We start from the raw sequence: 21,721 nt of genomic DNA on the forward strand, positions 1-21,721 counted from the left end.
GGATAAAACTGTAACAACATGATGGACAGAGAACACTTCATTCAGTCTTCCTTGACAACGGTATAAGGATCTATACCCAAACATCACCTTTACATTAATTAAAGAAGTTGTTATCCATAAATTGTGTCTACTTTGCCTTTAACAACTCTATGATAACTTGAAACACTGTGCATGGTTGTTTCTATTTATGTATGATGTCATTTGTAGCTCAGGCCTCTGAAGCATACCCTTCTTCCAAGAGAGTTCCCGCTGGCTTTTGAAACTCTAAAAATTACCAGTCCCCCCTAATTTCTGCTTGTCTAAACTTTCAACAAATAAAAAAAAACGTATGGAAATTATTTGGTTTTAATTCTTTCAACTTCATGTTCAGTGCAAAGATGTCATCTCTGAAGTAACTTACTTAGATCTATATGTCATTCACACAAACTTCAGTCACAAATTTTATTTTTTTAAATATTTTGTGATGAAGTTGTTACAAATGGATATTTAACCTAGAAATAGACAAGGGGAAACCCTGATGGTAACAGACAAGCTGACTTTGTTCGAAAAATATGCTTATATGAATATCACGGATGTTTTGTTCAACAAAAGAGATTGATAAGGTACTTTATTTGCTGGTCCACAAGGACTGGCAGTCACATGAATTACCGGTCCAAGCCTAAAATTTTACCGGTAAACAAGAACGCTGACCAAGCATACTGTTTCTTTTCCTCTATTTGACACTACGCCGTCTATTAATTTCGCGAGAGCCCTTGACTCGGAGTGTATTAGAGACCTGGCTGGTATTAGAAGACCCAGCGTGTATTAGAGGAAATATAGATATCTTTTACAGTTCATATGGGGGTGATCGATCGGCAGCCATTTTCTGTAAATCGATATGTAGGCTATCTATGTATTCATACGCACGTTTTTTGTGTGAAAAGGCTTAATATATTTGAAAGGGGTTTCCGTAGCAAAAAGGAAACCTCTTTTTAACAAATCAGAAGTCATATTAAATTCATGCAATATTTCATAATCATCTAAATTAATAATTGTAAGAAAGATGTAATGACACCAAATGTGATACATGATCTGACACTAAGAGAAGACGTGAATAAGAATGCAGTATATATACTTTAACACTTACCTTCATAATAATCGATCTCTCCCACTACGCAAAAAATGTCAACCATGTTGAATATCAACTGCTACAAAGTGGTTTCATGTCGTAGACAAATAGTATATTTGTTCTGTGTGACTCCTGTAAGTGTTACATATTAGAAATGGCAACAGTATATCACCTTGTGATCAGAATAAACAGCTTTTAAGGACTATTTTTCTAATTATCAGGATCATATTTTTAGCCCCTGAGGCCATGTCGGTCAGACTAAGTCACGTTCATGTTCACAATGCTTACCCTAGATTTCTTAAAGGTATAAACGATAACTCAGTTTGAAGGAGAATATGTTTAATTAAAACATGTTTATATCATTAATTCAAAAGTTTCTTTGATCAAATTGTTTTTGAAAAAAACACACCGCAAATTAACTCCATTATATATATATTTTTGTTATAAATCCCTTGCTCTCTAGAAAAATATATTGGTGTAGATGTAGTGAATTTATTTTCTCTTTTTGATATGTCTTATTTGAGAGTAGGTGAGTGAGTATGGTTTTACACCATTTTTAGCAATATTCCATCCATATGATGATGATTGACACCTGAAATGGGATTCACACATTGTACCCATTAGGGGAATCAGGCCAGGGTCTACGGTGTGACAAACGAATGCTTTAACAACCAGGCTACCCCACCACCCCTCATGGAAGAAAATCTGTCGATAAAATATTTGTGTCAATGGATGTAATAGTGAGCCAGTTTATTTACGAATTAACTTCTATATTCAGAAATGTGGCACACTGTTTTTTCTTACTCTTATAAATAAATATTTCAACAATAATAACTTCACAGACTGCTTATTTATTCATTAACACACACACAAAACTGTAGACAACAACAAATCAGTGCCATCGTTCAGCGCAAAATTGCAACACAAGACCTGTCCATACTATAATCAGTCAATCAGCAAACAATATTTTTTTTCGGTTTATGAAATAAAAAGGCAAACAAAAGTGCTTCATCAGCTAATCAAATATCATAGCATCACTTGCAATTTATTTATGAAACAAAATATCAGCTTCTTGAACATGCTACAGAAAGAAGCCAAATGAGCTCTTATGTACAGACTTGATTATTTTTGTTCTGTGAATGAATAATAATATTTAGTCAATACAACACTTGTGTCTGGGATTAAAACATAACCGATGACATGAACATGCAGAATTACACATGTGTAACTGTAAAGTTATTCACTATTCCTGTGCAGATATAATTCTATATTTCTCCCTACATTCTGCTTTCTTCAAGCAATTCTAACTTTTTCAATATTTTATTTAACCATTTCTACAGGGATTGACATAAACAGTGATCAGGGTGTCAGTTATATTGATGGTCTCAAATTCTCAATAGTGTGGTAACATCTTTCATATATTATATATTAAATATTAATAGCACAAGGTATATTAAAATGTTTTAAATATGTTCGGTCAACTTTGAATAAATACTCAATCTCAAAATTGGCATAATAAATTTTGAGATCATCTATTCTAAGTACTCATGTTAGTTATTAGTCATCATTAGATATTGAAATTGTATTAGAATAATTTAAAGAGAAAGATTTTCTGCACAAGTTTTGTAAGTTTAGTTGCACATTTTATAAAATTATAATACAATATCAACGTTACAACACCATGGCAGACCTAAGTTAATACGTTTTCTACTGAAGAAAAATATCAACAGCTCATGGGGACATCAAATACCCCTAAATAACTAAATATCTTACAAGAAATGTACCTGTTTAACCTCAGATCACATGGCATGAAGTGCATCAATTGTCTGAGGACAACATTCATGTATTGAACACTCTGTACCATAGGCCATCTGGCCTTTAATACGACATAAATGTAACTTGTCCATATTAACACTGAGAACCAAACACTAAAAACAGTATCGATTAGAGTCACAGGTTTGTCAGGATGATAAAAGATACAGTTAAATGAACTGTAAATATGGTAAACACAGGTACTAGTTTGAAACTTGATAAGTTGAGAAGAATCGTCTCACATTTCCGGATGCCAATTTTATTTAACGAAACTAAAACATTGGTCAACCTATTTACGGAATATAAAAATATGTGCCAAAAAAAAAGGGAATTTGGACATATTTTTTCAGCAACAGTTAAATGAAAACCAAACCATGTTTACCTGGCCTGACATAATATACTGGTACCATAGAGTAGATTTAACACAAAGGAAAGAAATATTTAAAAATAAATAAATAAACAAAAAAACACTGGCATGTTTCATAAAAATTAATTATTGAAAGAGGAAACAATTTTTTAGAGTTTATCTGCTCTCAGCTGTTTTTATGAACCATTTCCTCCAAAAATGAAAAGTTTACAAAAGAATTACATTAAATGAGACACAAACACAGTATGACAGACAACTACGTGCACAGCAATAGTCAAATAAAGCAAAAAACATTCTGCAGCAATATGTAACAGCCTTCAGGACTAATCAAATGGAATTTGGAAGAAGGAAATGTATTTGTGGAAAGATGAAACTCTATCCAACATGGATATCACGTTATTCTGCAGCAATATGAAACAGCCTTCAGGACTAATCAAATGGAATTTTGAAGAAGGAAATGTATTTGTGGAAAGATAAACTATATTCAACATGGATATCACGTTATCTTAGCCTCGTAGCATGAGGGGGAACATTTCTTGATTTTTTGGTCTTGATGTGACGTTCATTGTCACTGTCGTCATCGTTCCTGAAGGGCTTAACCTCATCTTTCTTCTTCCTGTGTCGGATGTAGAGAAGGAGCCCCACCCCTGTCAACAGCAGCACCCCGCCCACAGAAGCTCCTGGACAAAGGAAGGGAATGTGGGATACTTCAAGCACATGCTCTTATACGTCAATGGTCAATATTTAATAACCTCCTGAACAGTGTTTTGTTTGTTTGTTGGGTACTGCCGCACTCAGCAACATTCCAGCTATATGACAGAAATAATCGAGTTTGGACCAGACAATCCAGTGATTGACATTATGAGCATTGATCCACGCAATTGGGATACAATGACATGCATCAACCAAGTCAGCAAGCCTGACCACCCGATCTCATTAGTCGCCTCTTACAACAAGCATAATTGCCTTTTACGGCAAGCATGGGTTGGTGAAGACCTATTCTACCCCGGATCTTCACAGGTCTTTCTGAATAGTGAAAGAACTTTGTTGAACTGACTACAGAACATTGTCATGTCTATATTTCATAAAATGACATTAACTGTAGAGGAATGTACTGTTATTAATCAGTCTTCATTTGACCAAATGTTTAAATGTCAGACCAATCTTGTCCCTTGATCAGCAAAAGTTAGTTAATTTCAAACGCCAACCATGTTCATGTTAGAAGTCGTGTTTATATCATTTAACTCATGAGTAATGACATAGTTAAATAACTAGAAACAATTTGCGTCGTCATTTACAATAATTTCAATGAGAGAATCAAAGAGTTTTACATATGGTTTTACATCCCATATCTCTCAGTGATTTTATGAGATCAATTCACATAATTTTCACTGCTGTTCAGACTTTTATGCCCAATGGAATCTGTTTCAGTGGATAATCAAGACTGGTTATTTTGTGGCGTTGACACTATATATTTTCAACTATGCCAAGATTATTGAGAATCTTAACCACACCTATCAATCAAAGAAATCAAAGAAACAACCGAGAAACCATATTCTGTGTCTCAGCTGGATCTGTACGAAGAAATTCAAAATGATGGCAGCCTCTGTACCAGGTTTGCGACATGAGGGATGATTTTGATTTCCCAATTGTCAATTTCCTTCTCATGTCAAGCAAAAATCCATCAGCTTCAGCTTTATCACAGAAAGACACATGTTGCCTACAGCTCATAAAGCCTTTCAGTTAAGGTTTCACCATCAGAACCTGGTTTAGTCATTCCAGAAAGTTTTACAGTAGATATACAGAGGAATTTACTGAATATGACACATTCCTATGTCATATGACACACAGTTTCCACACTGCCTTACTCACTAGCACTTACCGTATTCGACATAATAAGCGCCTAGGGCGCTCTCAAAATTAGGAATAGGGGGCTCTTATTAGAATAAAATTTTGGTGAAAAAAATAGTTAAAAGATCGTAAATTTCGTGGTTTATGCTGACAGCCTGAAATGATACAAAAGAAAAGTCTGTGCGTATTAGACACGACAGATATATTTTTCAAGAATTTAATTACCCATGATATGGGATGCATATAACACACGAGACTGTATTATACACGAATAAATAAGTCTTGTGTACATTGATCAATCGGAAGAGGTGCTAATTGGGATTGTTCACTAGCCAATATATTAGCAAATATCACCAAGGGCGCTTATTAGAGCGGGGCGCTTATTACATAGAATACAGTAATTTCTTTATGAAACTTGAATTGTGAGTGGTGGGTGCCACCTGTACAGAAACTCATATAAACACTTAAAACTATTTGGGTGCTCATAAACCATGGCAGTTTATTTGGAAAATATTTTAAACAAGAAAGAAAATTGGTCTGGTCTTGATTAAAAATTGTAATAGCCTTCTTTTAGATTAGAATGACAGTGAAAAGAGTGAAAAAAATAAGCTAAACACCAAAAAGAAAAAAGTACAATTCTCTTGGTCTCTGAAAAAGGTCCTAACATTTCGTGTATGTCTTTTCCTACCTATAATGATGGGCATGATGTCACTATCAGCAGCAGCTACTTCAACATCGTCTGGCTCCTCCACCTCTACGACAACTGTGGTGTTGACAGACCCTCCAACATTGACGGCCATCACAGTCCAGTTACCTCCATCAGAACTGGAAGCTGTCTGTACGGTCAGAACACTTCCCTCGACTCCGTATCCAGTCTTCTTGTGATCCTCATCCAATGTAGTAGAGTCTGGGACAACCCAGATGGTAAATGGTTCTGGATCTCCCGATGTCTGACACTTGATGGTGATTGTGTCCCCAGTCTGAACAGTGAATGGTCCATTGCAGGTGATTTTTGGAGGAATACATAGCAAATCAGGTGAAGGGATGTCAATAAGGTTCTGGAACTTGAGTCGATCTGGTCCATAGCATTCTACGGCTGTGTGGGATCCTATTTTGGCTGTGGAGACTTGTGGAAGATTCCTCATCCAGTCCAAAGCACAGTTGCATTGCCAGGGATTGTCTGACAAATCCAGATGGTCAAGACTTGACAAGAATGACTGGTAATCTATTGGGAGGATCTTTAACTTGTTGTTACTCAGATCGAGTGTTTTTAAGCTGGTGAGAGGGGTAAGGAGGTCCTTGTGGAGCTTTCTCAGGTCATTTCCATGAAGGTCCAGCACGTGAAGAGAAGTGTCACGCTGGAAGTTTTTCAGATCAATATGACCAAGCTTCATGTCTCCCAGGTAGAGGAAATGCAAGGATGGAATATTTGCAAATGTTTCTGCTTCAACTTTACAGTATTCATTCCCACTAAGATCCAAAGAGTCCAGATTGGGCAGGTTGTCAAAGGTTCCGAGGTGAAGTTGTGATATTTTGTTATCTTTCAAAGTCAGCAATCTCAATTCCTGCAAATCCTGAAAAGCGTCAGCATCAATGGTCGTAAGGGCTGTGTTTGTGATAATGATTGTGTGATAATCTTTGGCATTTTTAACATCTTGGCGTTTCAGGTGGGTCAGTTTGTCAAATGGCACTGACGGTGTTCCAGATATGGCCAGTGTTGTCATGTCTGTTGGCAGACCATTAGGAATGGTCACCAAGTCAGTGTCCTCACAGGTCACTATCATAGTCTGTGTGTTACAGTTGCACTCCATGGGGCAGCTTCTACTATCAGATGCAACACCAGCGAAGACAGAGATAAGGAGGCTCAAACATACAGCCTTTCCCATCATTTTGAATTCAGTGTCACTCTCTGGAAATGACCTGGATGAACTTGTTCCACTTTCAAAAATTCAAACAAAACACTTAAGAGCCATGATGAATAATATTTTTTTCAAATAATTTTTCATCCTGATAAATGTTTTCCAGTTGAACACAAATTCTTCAAATGTTTGGTAAAGCAGTAAAAGTTTATAAAGATGTTAGTAGACTCCAGAAAGAGCAACTGAACCAGTCAATACACAATTTCAACTGAAAAAAATCCAATTACTTCTCCAGTTGGGAAGCCTGAGGTATCAACACAAGGGCAAACCAACACATATATCATATATGCCACTCTATGGCAAAATCACAAAGTATGTGTTCCACAATTTCAGTCAAGAACTTCACTTTTTCTTTCATCAAGCACAACTATGACTTGTTCAAGAGCAATGCTGGGAACTCATATGAAGTTATCCAGTCAAGTGACCAAAGTAAAAGGCTTGGTTCCTTTTATCTAACCCTATCATTTATATCCAGAGGTAGGGAAAATCTTAACAGAATCTATTAAAGATCTGATAAGCCCAACGCCTACATACTAAGTTCGAACTAGAGACAGTGTCTGAATCTACCTGCTGAAGTAGAAGGGCACAGGCTCAAAGCTTCCAGCATTGTCAACATGTAAAAGAGTACTTGATGTTCAATGGGTACAGATTATGCGGATATTATGCTGTATTTGGCAATTTGATAAATGTTCCCATGTAGCAGAGCTTAACATGTCTACGGAAAGAGTAGGTGTGTTATAATGATAAGATTTCTTTGATTAATTGATGAATTTTGACAGTGGGATATATTTACTGTTGACTAAATTTCAGTTCATGGCACCCATAGTATTGGATATGGGGATTATGTATGTTAGGGCAACCTTTTTATATAAGATGGTGAGGTGAGGTGAGGTGAGGTGAGGTAAGGTGAGGTGAGGTGAGGTGAGGTGAGGTGAGGTGAGGTGAGGAGAGGTGAGGTGAGGTGAGGTAAAATGGGGCCCTGTGAAACAATACAATGGGAGAAAACTAATTATAATAAATGTTTGATTTATTTTAATAAAAGCGACAAAACCCCTTCCATATTCATAAGAAATCGCTACCACTATCATACAGTGTTTATGAACCACTAATAAACAGGGCCGATACCATGTACCAGGTGAGATGAGCGTATATCCTGCCCCACCGATGGCACCCATCACAAAACCATGCAATGGCAAGTCAATCATTCACCTGAAAAAACATGGGTACATATGGTACAAGTCAAAATAGAGAATTGCATCACGAATGCATCAAATTTGAACATGTTCTCCACATGTCAACCATAAAATGTTCTGACAAACTTTACTGAGGCATTGAATGTTATTACCTTGATCAAACAACAGCAAGAGTCGTATGACAATCTTGGAAATCTTGGTGAAAAGAGCATGCTTGATTGTAACTCAAAAATTGTGAACTGTAAAACATCCAAGGCTGGACTTGTAGGAATAGTGCTCGGCACAAGGGGAAAGTTGACTATTTGAAAGTTGAAATTGAAGCCCTATTGCCATACAGTCTGGTGGAGAGTGTTCTGTCACTCTGAATCTTTATGAAGAAATCTAGAGATGAGGCGGTCTCAATGGTCTCCTTTGGTCTCCTTTATTTCGAGTTCATGTGGGTAAATGAGTGGAAGGGAATTGCCTATTTGATGGTTATTGAACATTATCAGATCCCCGATATACCTGAATCATAAGTTAATCACAAGAACTGGAACTCACATTTTTCAGCAAAATCTGCTGACCTAAACATACAGCATGCATATATTCAACATCACCACTGGTTTAAATACGAAGCCGTGGGAGCCGTGCTAATTTACACTTGTCAGAGGGTACACAAATGATGTGATCTAGACTACCAGTTGTCTGACTTTCATTTCTTGTGGAAGCCTCGGTGGCTGAGTGGGTTAAATCGCTGACTTTGTGTGCTGGCGATTAGGTGCCTCACCCTGGCAGTGTGGGTTTGAATCATGAATGGGACTCAACCCCCAAAAAGTACGAGAATCTGTTCTTTACAAAGAAAGTGTTATCCCAAATATAACATTTGTTATAAACACTAAGCTATTTCCAGCAAAATATAAGATGTCCTTATGGAAAAATATCTGATAAGCTGGCAGGAACTTTAATTGAAAAATAATGTTCATACTGGCACAAGCAAACTCCATACTTTTAGGATTATTGCCAAAATTATTGCAAATACGATCACTATAGCCGGATATTTCTTACGATGGAACAATTTGACCAGTCACCGTCCAGGCGCCCGTGCTCACGATCTTGAAAACTTTATGTGGACATATAATAGTCAAACGACAACAAATATAACTTTTAACGTGTCAAAGTATGGCTTTTATGATATATGTATCCATTTACTGTGAACTAAAGCTCCTTTTATCACCAATGACCCATGTCATTCAAACCTGGGGTTTTCAACCTAAAATTAAACCTTTTTTGCCCAAACAAAATAGTTCCCTTAGGTAAAAATTCATGTCCTCTGATACCTACTTTTGAGTAGGGCTGTGTATTGACCTGGATTGTGTATTGCAATATATTGCCATACTTTAACCTGTATTGCGATACGTACTGCAATATATTGCCAATTTACATTTTCATGAGTTAATCAGAATTATACCCTGTATTAATGTCAGATACCATCAAGCACCTTCCAAGCACATGACACCTTCGTTATATTCTCAGTATAGAAAGCTCTGCAAACAGGCTATCGCTGTGAAGAGCTTGAAAGATGCGATGTGTACACGCTAATTGATAAAAAGATCGTCAGAGGCAAGTTGTATTAGAGTAATATTCTATTTTCCATCTCCATATCGATTAGGAACACATAAATATACTTATTTATATTTGCCCCAATATATTGCTACATCTATAAACGTATCGCAATACTTATTGCTGAAGATTTGCACCACAATATACTGGTGTACCGGTTATACCGCACACCCTTACTATTGAGTAACACACAAGTGACAGACACCATTCGGATCTTCCCCAGCTGTACATTCTTCTGCTCTGCAATCAGACACTAACCTGTCACATTTCTCTTTGATGCAAAATAAATCTTCAACACTTTCCCTTTTTATAACAGTTCGTGTCAATATTTATTGAAAATAATTCTAAAAGGTCAGTGACATTTATCAAAGGGTGTAAGTTATACCAATACTCAGTTGGCGTCTATCAAAGGCATGGGGTCGACATCCTTACCGTATTTAGACTGTATATTAAATGGCACATGTTATCAATCAAAAATTGACAGAGCAGATTCATAAACTGGGCTTGTAGAATTACTGCCAAAATTAGAAGCGTAAGTGTCAACATTTATCAACTTTTGTTACAATGTTAGTATCTAATTAAAAATATACAGCAACATCTGTTTCATATCACATAATTTGCAATTCAAAAGGTATTGAAAAAACTGAAGTATACTAAATATGATATTGATATTGCAAAGAAACAAAGATAACATTTTTAAGTTCTTAGGAATTCTAAATTGAAGGTAATAAAGATTGCACAGTTGTCAATTTCTGCTCTGTGTCATCCCCGATAATTCAGTGTAATATATCTCTATCATATAAGGATAAATATCCAAGAAATAGCCTTGCCTTTCCATACAAACAGAAGCCTTGTAGCATAAGATGCCTTCCCCTGTCTTAAAACATCTTTTCCAGCTGAAAGTTCATTTATTACAGTCTTTGGATAAATACAGATGCCTTATACATGTACTCGTAAAAAGATTTTAAATGTAGATCCATGCCAAAGTCTGAACCAGTCAATCCAGTGATAGATACTGTGATGTTTGTTTATTGTTTAATGCTGCACTTGGCAATATTCCAGCTACATGACTGCTGCCTGTAAATACTCAAATCTGAACCAGACTATCCAGTGATCGATATTGTAATGTTTATTTATTTATCGTTTAATGTCATTTGTTATTAAATTTCAGAGTTCAAAGATGGGAACTAGCATGGCAGAACATACAGTCTAAAGGGAACATGAATGTTATGCTATTTGTAGCTATTAATAGCCAAGCGGAAAATACTAGAGAATCTGCGTAATATGTTTTTGAATAGATTCTGTTATTCACATGTTTTTACACCAACAAAACATGTAATGTAATGTATCAAATGTAGTAAAGGGGTTGTAAATTGATGTATTGTACGTGGGCCTTGTTTCAGGGGGCAATACTGTATTGCCGTATCACACCACTAATACTATCCCCACATGTACTGGGCCCCGTTCCCCAAAGCGATCTTAGCGCTAAGGTGATCGTAAGCCCCAATTAACATAGGCTTACGATCATCGTAGCGCTAAGATCGCTTTGAGGAACGGGGCCCTGGACTTATGACCAGCTTCTGATGATTTAGGGTAGGGTGTCGCAAACAACCAAGTGACCTCATCTATTTAATCAACTTTTAGGCCAAGCATTGATTGCTGGGGACCTATTGCAAGCAGGAGTCCCCAGAGGGAACATTTACAATGATACGCAATTAGCCAGTAAGCACCTCAGGTCCCGTTCCTTAAAGTGATCTTACTGCTAAGACTATCATAACCCATGTTAAAGTATCGGAAGGAGCTACATGTATGATCGTCTTGGTCCTTTGACGAATGTGACCTTGATTACCTAATATGACAAGCATGAGGTGATGGGGCTTATTCTTTTCCACAATATCCACAGTGAGGGCATCTTTCATGAAGAAACACAGGTAAGATCTGTGAAGCCATTTATATTTTATTTGTTGGTTAACAAAACCCATCAACATAAAAACATAAATAAGAAGAAACCAATTGTCTTTGACAAATATTTTTCAGGACAACACTGTCACAATTAAGCGATATTATTTCGGTATTCTGCAGAGGAAAATTTCACAAGTGTTTTCATTCATTTAAGTTAATTTGTAAGTTAATTTGTCAAAATCCTCTATATAAGGCCAAGTAATTCGAAAGTTAATTTGTCTTAATCCTATAAATAATGCCAAAATCATACCAGAAGCAAAAGGACGCAGCACCATGGCACCGTAGCTCACCTTGTGTATTCAACGTTTTAAAGTTTCAGCAGAAGAAGCGACTTGAGACAGTACTCTTGTCAGCATCAAAACTGAATTTCAGGTATTGTGATTGTTAGGTTTCAGATGGATATTCCTGTAAATTTGAAAAAGGAAACATCAAGTTTCCCGATAGGCTGATATGACCAAGAGTTGTATAGCACCATGCTTGATGTTTTGCCTATCTTAGGCCATGAAACATGTCCTCATCATGAATATTTAAATTTTCAAGTGCCCAATTTCCCTAATCTACTCACAGGATAAGGTCAAAGCACATAATACCCGTGAAGATCTGGGGTAGAATAGGTCTTCTGCAACCCATGCTTGCCGTAAAAGCAACTATGCTTGTAGTAAGAGGCGACTGATGGGATCGGGTGGGCAGGCTCGTTGGAATATTGCTGTGTGGCGTTTAAAAACAAACAAACAAAACAAACATCAAACCACATAAGTTGAATCAACAGTAAAAACCTCTTATGTTGATCTCTAATACTGACGACCTTATTAGTTTGTCATTAGGATTGTTTGTTTGTTTGTTTGTTGTTTAACGCCACACTCATCATTATTCAAGCTATATGATGGCAGTCTGTAAATAATTGTGTCTAGACCAGACAATCCAGTGATTGACACCATGAGCATCGATACACACAATTGGGATCGATGACATGCATCATCAACCAAGTCAGTGAGCCTGACCACCCGATCCTGTTAGTCGCCTCTTACGACAAGCATGATAGCCTTTTACGGCAAGCATAACTCATTTATTTACAGAACAGCAACCAAGTCAGTGAGCCTGACCACCCGATCCTGTTAGTCGCCTCTTACGACAAGCATGATAGCCTTTTACGGCAAGCATAACTCATTTATTTACAGAACAGCAAAACACAGCTGGAATATTGAGGGCTCAATTAAACGACAAACAACAAAGCTGAAAAACATTGAAACATGTTCTGCAACATAAAATTCATTGCAACCTATTCTTGCAACATCATCTACAACAATTTGTTACATTTTTGTGAATTTGTGTAGATTTAATTTGGGGATTATAAATTTACATTCCAACTTTTAAGCTAAGAACTAATATTTCTTCAACATGACAAATAAACAAATTCCAGATATATCCAGCTCTACAACCCTCCAGATATATCGTCATATACCCTTATCTTGTTTTCGCTGTCAAGCATATCACTTGATATCATTGATAAGGGGATACATGCTCAGTTTCCAAGTCTGTTCATGAGAATATTTGCCACTATTCAAACACACACAAATTTCAGCCCGAATGAGGGCAGTTCCATGTCTGATGGTCGACTACAGGAGAATGTCGTATCCACCAGGTAGTGGGACAGTTAGGCGCTGGACTAGAATCTCAGACTGTTATGTAACATCCATGGACTACACAGAGCCTGTGTTTGTGCAGGATAAGCAGAGAGGCGTTACCCTGCCACTGACCCCTCCAGGATTGACTCAGACTACCTGTTAATCTTTACTGTTACTATAACTCTACGTAAAGCTTCAGAAGGAGAAGAACTGGTGCTGTGTACAAGAGTTGGCTGAACATGGGATGAGAGGGTACATGATATATGTTATTTTGACATGGGCAGATACAGGATAGAGAATATTGAATCCCTCAAAATATACCAGTATGGTTATTTCAGATGAACTTGGTAAATAAATAAATAAATAAATAAATAAATAAATAAATAAATAAATAAATAAATAAATAAATAAATAAATAAATAAATAAATGGGATAAGAGGGTACATGATATATGTTATTTTGACATGGACAGATACAGAGAGAGAGAGAGAGAGAGAGAGAGAGAGAGAGAGAGAGAGAGAGAGAGAGAGAGAGAGAGAGAGAGAGAGAGAGAGAGAGATTTTAGTGATCAAATATCTTATCTGGGCTCTTGAGAACCCATCCCCCTACACTGAATTCTTGCAACATATTTATGACAACACTTGGGCCAGGTTCAGTTATTTTATTGACATTTCAATGAATATGAAGTACTGTATATACATGTATAAAAGCAATGGAAGACATCTATAATTTACAATTCATTCAAGTATATATTGTTGACTTGAGTAGGATGACAGTTTGGTGGACACGTTTTGTTCTTCAATTTCATGAATATCATATTGAAAAATATAAAAAGAATTTATTCCAAAGTCTATTTCATTTAATGAAAAGCATTTTCACATGAAATAAATCTAAATAAGTAACAATAATAAATAGATATTTTCCTAAGACATAGTTCCCATATATTAATACTGCAAGGGAACTGAATATCTTCTCTGACAGTGTTTGAGACTAGGGGTCCATGTTATGAGTCATGACTCATTATCAAGTTTGAATCCGTTTTAATTCTTTGACAATGTCATATTAAAACATGTCGGTAACATACATTTATTGTAGCAGTATCACATTGTATCACAAATTACAATGTTAAGATTATCGTGTCCCTAGATGAATACCATAAAGAAAATTTCATGGACCAAAACTTATTTCGAACACTATATTATTTCAATATCTTTTTTTTGAATATGATTTCTATGCATCGAGGTAATATTTGAAAATTGTATCTGTTTTCTAATATTCAAATCTGCTACTCATGAAACTGAATCATGTTTTTCAAAACTGGATAGAATACGAAAATACATGTATATATCCAAAAACATATACTTTCACCTTGATTGAAGGAAACCTTTTACATTGTGGAATAGCACTACTGCAGGTCTCATACAGCCAAGGGCTATGTAACTAATATTCTGTACCAACAAACTCAGGGATGAGGATGAATTTAAGCATGAAACTCCTTGTCGTAACCTTAATGTTAAAAGTGAAAGGTTTCGCAGGTTCAAACATTCAAATAGCATTAGAGAAGACCTCTACCACTCCAGACCTCCCTTTAATTTCAAACACTTACAAGTTATCTTACTAACCCCAAACAATTACAAAGTTGCATGTTTTGCAGAATTGTTCAAGTGGAAGGCATGAAGCTGTTGTTTATAGATCCTTTATCTGGTATTATACAAAAAGCTGAAATAATAAATATATTTTCTTCCCTGTTTGAGTACTGATTAAAGAACTAGACAGAAAACATCACAGGGACTGACACAGACAAAACATTGGGGAAACAATATTAACATTATGACACTCATCTTGAAAACATAAGGAAGAAATTGCACATATGTATTCTCGGCATCTTAAAATGAACAACATCAATGACACTTCAGAACGGTTCTTAACGAATGAGTGGGTGAGTGAGTGTCATCAATATTTGTTACAAATAAAATCTAACATAAACAGTCCCCAAAATCAGGAAATAGCGTTTAAGAGCATCTAATTTTTCAAATATTTGCGAGCTCAGGCACAGTAAATTTGCTTTTGCTCGCACTTAAAATTAGCCTAGTTGCACCCTTGTTTAATCACCCTGAAAAGAATTTGAGTTACATCAGCTTAATATGGGAAGAAGTGATCAAAGTATACAGGATGACATGTTTACGCACTTGGTAAAACCAATGGGTGAGTGAGTGAGTTGGGTTTACCACCACTTTCAACAGCTGGCAAACCAAGGATCATAATCAGAGTGAATCTGGGATTAAAAAACATAATCAGTGGATCCTGGGACAAGTAAGACCAGACTCTATTTTATTGGTTTATGATTTGTGGTGAGACAAAAATTAAATAAAAAGACAAATATGTTGCCCTGTGTTCCGATTCGGTTCTCCTGGTCTTGTCAGTTATGCAGTTAAAAGATTGCATACACAATTATGTTGTTGAACTTGTAACTTTGCAATCAGCAAAAAATGAAAAAAAAATGAAGCACTTATCAGGTCTGACTTCTTTGCCCATATCATATTTCATAAAGCCGTTGCTTAAACATCACTGAAAGGATGAATCTTTGCAGACTTTGACAAGTCATGTAGGCATTATATACAACTCAAAAGAAGTTGGTATGACAGATTAACTATAGTAATAAGAAAGAATCGGGTGTTCTTTAACTTCTTTTGTGTAATATAAATGTTAGAAATATGAGGCGATATCATTTGAACAAATGGATCATATATAAACTTGACATTGTCTACTGCAGTATGTAAGTAAAACAGACTTACCTTGTCTTATCACAGATATATAATATCAAATTTTTTTGGATATCACAAAATGGTTAAACCATGCACACACAACAACACATCAGGAATATTACACATAGAATATCACAGCCAAAAACAAGTGTTTGAGTAAATCAGAATAAGTAACGCATGATCCAAACAGTCTTACACCAAAAGCATTCAAACAATCTGGTACAAGGCTGATATCACACAATCTCATAAAATCTATCAGTAAAACTTCCAACAATTGTCAATCTGAAAGTCTGAATTGTCATGAAGTCATGTTCTGTGATGCCATGTTCATGACACATCAGCTGTCAATGGATATAACAGAGTCATGGAAAGGCAAACCAGTGGTTGATGGCATGAACACCTATCCATTCCAGGGTATGTAAGACACATGGTTGTCACATGGTTATCACTGGTCCCCATGTTAGTCGGCTCATCGAATGAGCATGGCCATGTGCTGCCCCATCAGATTTTAAGCTGCCCCGGAATCCCTACCGAGATGTATTAGATCCAAGCTGTGGAGGTGGGCGCCGTATGTCCTTCAATTCGATGAACAGTAACACCAAACAAATCTTCTTCATCCTCTTCAAAAGGTTCCACTCTGTTTTTAAGGTATTTTTTGTGCATGGCACATGAGAAGATAGTAACGGCAGCAATGATAGTAATGGCTGCAGCAACAGCTCCGATGATGACTCCAGTGTTGTCTGCAGTAGCTGCTTGAACGTGATTTACACTGATGCCACTATCATGAGTCGTAGTAGACGTAGTTGTTGTGCCTGCTGTAGTTGTTGTGCCTGCTGTTGTAGTTGTTGTACCTGCTGTAGTAGTAGTTGTTGTGGCTGCTGTAGCTGTTGTACCTGTTGTAGTAGTAGTTGTTGTGGCTGCTGCAGTTGTTGTGCCTGCTGTTGTAGTTGTTGTACCTGCTGTAGTAGTAGTTGTTGTGGCTGCTGTAGTTGTAGTTGTTGTAGTTGTAGTTGGTGGGATGACAGTTACATGTACAGTTTCCATATCCACTCCTTCTTTGTTGGTTGCTGAAACAGTCCAGTTCCCATCTTCCGCCTCCACTGCAGAATGAATGACAATTGTAAAGTTGTCTCGCAACTCATACCCAAGCACCGGCGTGTCTTCAGCGATATTCACTTGAGCAGGGTTTGTAAAGATTATAGTGGGTACAGGGTTTCCTTCCACTTGGCATTCTATTGTCAAAGACTCACCAACGTTGACAGTGAAAGGACCACCACATGTTATGTTGGGTGGTGTACAATGAAATTCAGAATCAGGGATGGTGTTGAGATTCTGGTACTTGAATCTATCAGGTCCAAGGCAGATCACAATGGAATCCACCTGTGCTGATGCCACATTGGACAGGCTTTTCATCCACTTGCTCTCACAGGTGCACTGCCACGGGTTGTCCGAGATGAACAAACTTTTAAGATTTAAAAATAGGGGTTCCAGATCTTGAGACAAAGATACAATGTCATTTTCCATGATATTCAACACCTCCAAGCCAGTCAAAGGCAAAAGGATGTCTTTATCAATATCAGTGAGTTTATTACCTGGTATGTACAAACCTTTCAATGAAGGAAGCCCTTGAAATGTGCCCGGATCCAAAGATCCCAGATTCATATTCCCAACATAGAGATACTGTAGTGACTGGAGACCAGACAAGCCTCCCACCTCTACAACACAGTCCCAGTTCCCTGACAAGTCGATGTAAGCCAGGTCTGGCAAATTCTGAAACAACCCTTTATGAATTGTTTTAATATTGTTATTAGGTAAAGTTATTTGTCTTATTGATGACAAATCCTGAAAGGTGCCTTCATCAATGGTGCTGATGTCTGAATATGTAATGTAGAGTTCTAGAAGGTTTTTCATGTTTGAGAAATGACTCCGTTGAAGTTGGGAGACGCTTGAGAATCTTGAACTAGGCGTTCCCAGCACAGACAGATATTTGGTATCCGAGGGTATCGCAGACGGGATGCCGACCATCGTGTTGTCTTGGCAATAAACAAGCTTGGATGTTGTGTTACAAGAACAGGTTGCCGGGCAACCGTTGATCAACTGCAATAAAATCATGAACACTGCTAAACACTTGAGGATACTGGACAATGTATTCTGTGTGGCGTCTGACATTTCTTGAGCTTCTTGGTGACTGCTTCAGTGTTCCGTGGATTGATATTTCAAGTGTTATGGTAGTCCCAACTGCAGGAGTGGTGATTGCTTGGTATGTACTTCATGAAGAAATGGGCAGAAATAAGGTTAATATCCTCATATCTCTCACAGCTAAAAAGACCTCTTTGAGTCTGCTAACTTCACTCATATGATGACTTGTGTGGTTCAGTTCCAATAAATAAACCAAATTTGATTTTTTTTCAAACCAATTTTTTACACTCCTTATTTCTGCAGCTTTTCTTGATTAATCCACTGCCCAAATAGAGCATAAATCTCTATACCTTTTCTGATATTGTCAAAAAAAATATCCTCTTGTCAACAGTTAAGTCTCTCAGTAAATACTTTTTGCTCCTGTGTCTGTGAATAAATTTGAAACCTATCCCTTCCTGGATCCTTCACCAGTGACTTTTACACTCTGAACCAAATTACGAAACCTTTCTTTTTATACAGGTTGTAAATTAAGCCAATCAAACATTCCCTGGCTGTATTGCGTTCAAACACTCCCAGATCTGGAGTGGCTAGTTGATTTCTTGATAGGCCCTTTATCTTATGACTCTGATTTGCTTAATACTTACAAGGGAGGGACTTAGAACAGCCTACAAGAGGCTACACAAGGATACTGACCAATGGCCACTCCTGGGAGTTAAGAGCTGTTATTGTAGAATGTGGGATAGACATTTACTGAACATGGGCTGATATTAGCCCTGACACTACAGCTAGAGATCAACTGCCCAATACTAAGGTAACCTGGGCATTTGTTGAAATTCCATTGACATGTTCCTTAAGAAGGAATGTCCTTGTTTGTTTCTATTATTGAGACCAGGATACTGTAAGTCATGCTTGTTGAGTGAGTAAGTGAGTGAGTGGGTGAGTGAGTGAGTTGGGTTTAACGCCGCTTTTAACATTATTTCAGTTATATCGCGGTGTGTCAGCTTAAAGTGGGAGGAAAGCCCAAAGTGATGCAGGTGTCAGACGTTTACCCCCTCGGTGAAACCCATGAGCACGGGTATGGTGCTAACAAACCTAGAAACAGTGCCTTAGAATCACAGCGCCTTAGACAACTGGGCCACCCGTGCCCCCTCATGCTTGTTGAAGTCTCATGCATGGGAATGGGGGTTCTTAGATCGAGGGAGACAACTGTATCAACTAAACCTAGAAATATAGTTATATGGATGCAGCCTGCATGGGATGTTCCTTGTGTGAAGCAAAGCCTAGTTTAGTGAAGAAAACTGGACTCGGAGATTAACATTTGTGTGCATACCAGTAACTTCTCAAACTCATTTAATAACTTGGGCTAGGGACTTACAGTAACCCTGGGTGTCAACTTAGTCTTATCTGTCACTCAGAAAAAGAATACCAAATACAAAAAAAACCCCAAACATTTATGTGAATACTGCCAAGACTAAAACTGAATTGTTTTTAATGATTCAAACTCACAAACTTTATGTGCATCACTGGGAACCAGCAGCGCAAATTGTTTCTGTCCATTCTTGTTTTTTATGTTTATAGGACACATTATTTTTTATCATCCACAACTGGCTTCACAGGACATATCGTTTGGGTGAAACTGCATCACTTCCCTTTGCAGACCATTGTGACATCATCGGTTACCATGACTTCACAATGAAATGACATCACTATTCTCTCTGCCACTGAAGTTCAGATTTTAGTTGTACTTTTTACACTCAAGACATTGGTTATTACTGTAATAGAACTGAAAAAGTTAGCAGAATGACGTAGGAAGATATTTTAAAATATCATCTTTTTGTCTTTTGATATGAAATATATCAACACTTGCCGACAGAAGTTTAAATTGCTACTCAGCCCCAAGTCTGTCAGTAAAAATTCCCAAATGAAATTTATAAAGTTCCTAGTTCATGTAAATAAAGTTATAACTAATATGATGGCTTGGAAGAGGTATTCCAGTATTACAGAGCTCCAGATAAGCTGCGTATCTGCGTAAAGTATGCATCAGAAATGCAGAAATATGCAGTAAAATATAATCCAAGCGTATCAAATATGCAACGAACATTACAGATACGCTACAAATATAAAACTTGTGCGTATCATCAAAATATTGTGAAGTAACCCTGTGTATTCGATTAGCAAATCAGCAACTTGTTTTGAAATTATAAACAAGCACTCCGTCAACCTTGCCAAACTTCACGATGACAGTTACATCATGATCATTTGCCATCACACTTTCTTGTGGAAGTATAGTACTATACTTACGATAAAAACATCACAAGTATCAATTTAAGAATGTAAAGTATTTTCCAAAACTACTTGGCAAAGGATATTTTAGACTGACTGCTGAGTTCATTTGATCTAATTTGCAAAAGAAATATTCGGTATTTGAGTGATCATTCAATGACTTTATCAATCTCTCTCACATGAAGTGTAAGTATGTGGTTGTTTTACAATGCAGTCACCAATATTCAAGCAATACAGGGATAGTCCGTAAGTCCGAGACTACAAAAAATCTTGTTATTTTAAATAATATAGAAGCAAATTGTGCTTCAGACAATTGATTTGACCAATGTTCAAAAAATAAAATCCACCAGTCACGTCTGTGCTTAATATTTTGTACAGACCAGTAACGTTCAGGATGAAGGAATCATTTTTATAAGCTATCATGGTGACTTTGATAAATTAGTTTGCTGAATAAAGTAATCTTATCCTGATCTGATAATTAAGAATTGATTTCAATATTTTATGCCTTTTTAGAAATGTAAAAACGGTGAGCACACAACTCCATAAAACAAAAACATACTTTCAATCTGGAAAGTTTTGCGCCATGACATTATTGCGAGTGGCTGACAATAGCCTTTAACTGTTTTGCAACCCCCTGTTATGATTACCAGAGATCAAAGCTACTCTTCCACGTGGCATTTTAAGTAGGAAGCAGCTTGTGTCAGTCAATGGTTCTTACACTATAGAAGGCTGTGTTGTTCAGTAGTTGACAATGAGGGTTTGGAGTCGAGTGTTTATCTAACAGTATAGACTGGCTGGCGTATGTCTGGACTACTCCGTGTTATGTAAGCAGCTTGACAAGATGTGGCAAGAGTCAAGAGAGACAATGTGTAATGGAGAAAACATACGATGTGAGGGGTTATTTGTTTAATCATGCACTGGCTGGTTTGACAATGTGTGGAAGTAAGTTAAAGAAATATATCTCCTTACTCTTTATGTTTGTTTTTGGTCTGCAAAAATATCTGTGTCATAAAACTATTGCGAGTGTCCGCCACTCGCAGTTTTCGAAGTACTTTCCTGCTCGCAAAACTTTCCAGATTTGCAGTATTGAAGTCAATT

The 21,721-nt window shown here is 37.0% G+C and overlaps 2 protein-coding genes across 2 annotated transcripts in view; both read right to left on the bottom strand.

Moving 5' to 3' along the window:
* Nucleotides 1–21,721, bottom strand: part of LOC124115631 (sterol-4-alpha-carboxylate 3-dehydrogenase, decarboxylating-like) — a 53,084-nt gene that overhangs the window by 19,520 nt on the left and 11,843 nt on the right. The window lies entirely within an intron of this gene.
* On the bottom strand, nt 1,135–7,611 carry LOC124115630 (leucine-rich repeat-containing protein 24-like). The gene is made up of 2 exons (XM_046476686.2): nt 5,827–7,611; nt 1,135–3,967 (listed from the first exon to the last, which is right to left on the bottom strand). Exons 1-2 carry the CDS (start codon nt 7,025–7,027, stop codon nt 3,789–3,791), a joined length of 1,380 nt encoding a protein of 459 aa, XP_046332642.2. The 5' UTR covers nt 7,028–7,611; the 3' UTR covers nt 1,135–3,788.

This window comes from Haliotis rufescens, unplaced genomic scaffold, assembly GCF_023055435.1.
Source record: "Haliotis rufescens isolate VD_foot unplaced genomic scaffold, xgHalRufe1.0.p SCAF_7, whole genome shotgun sequence".
Taxonomy (NCBI): domain Eukaryota; kingdom Metazoa; phylum Mollusca; class Gastropoda; order Lepetellida; family Haliotidae; genus Haliotis; species Haliotis rufescens.

What these genes read in the sequence shown, in the direction of transcription:
- LOC124115630 (XM_046476686.2), bottom strand. Translation starts at nt 7,027, where the DNA reads ATGATGGGAAAGGCTGTATGTTTGAGCCTCCTTATCTCTGTCTTCGCT. An exon ending in CATCATGCCCATCATTATAG is followed by an intron (nt 3,968 to 5,826) that starts GTAGGAAAAGAC and finishes TCCTTTGTCCAG; the next exon opens with GAGCTTCTGTGGGCGGGGTG.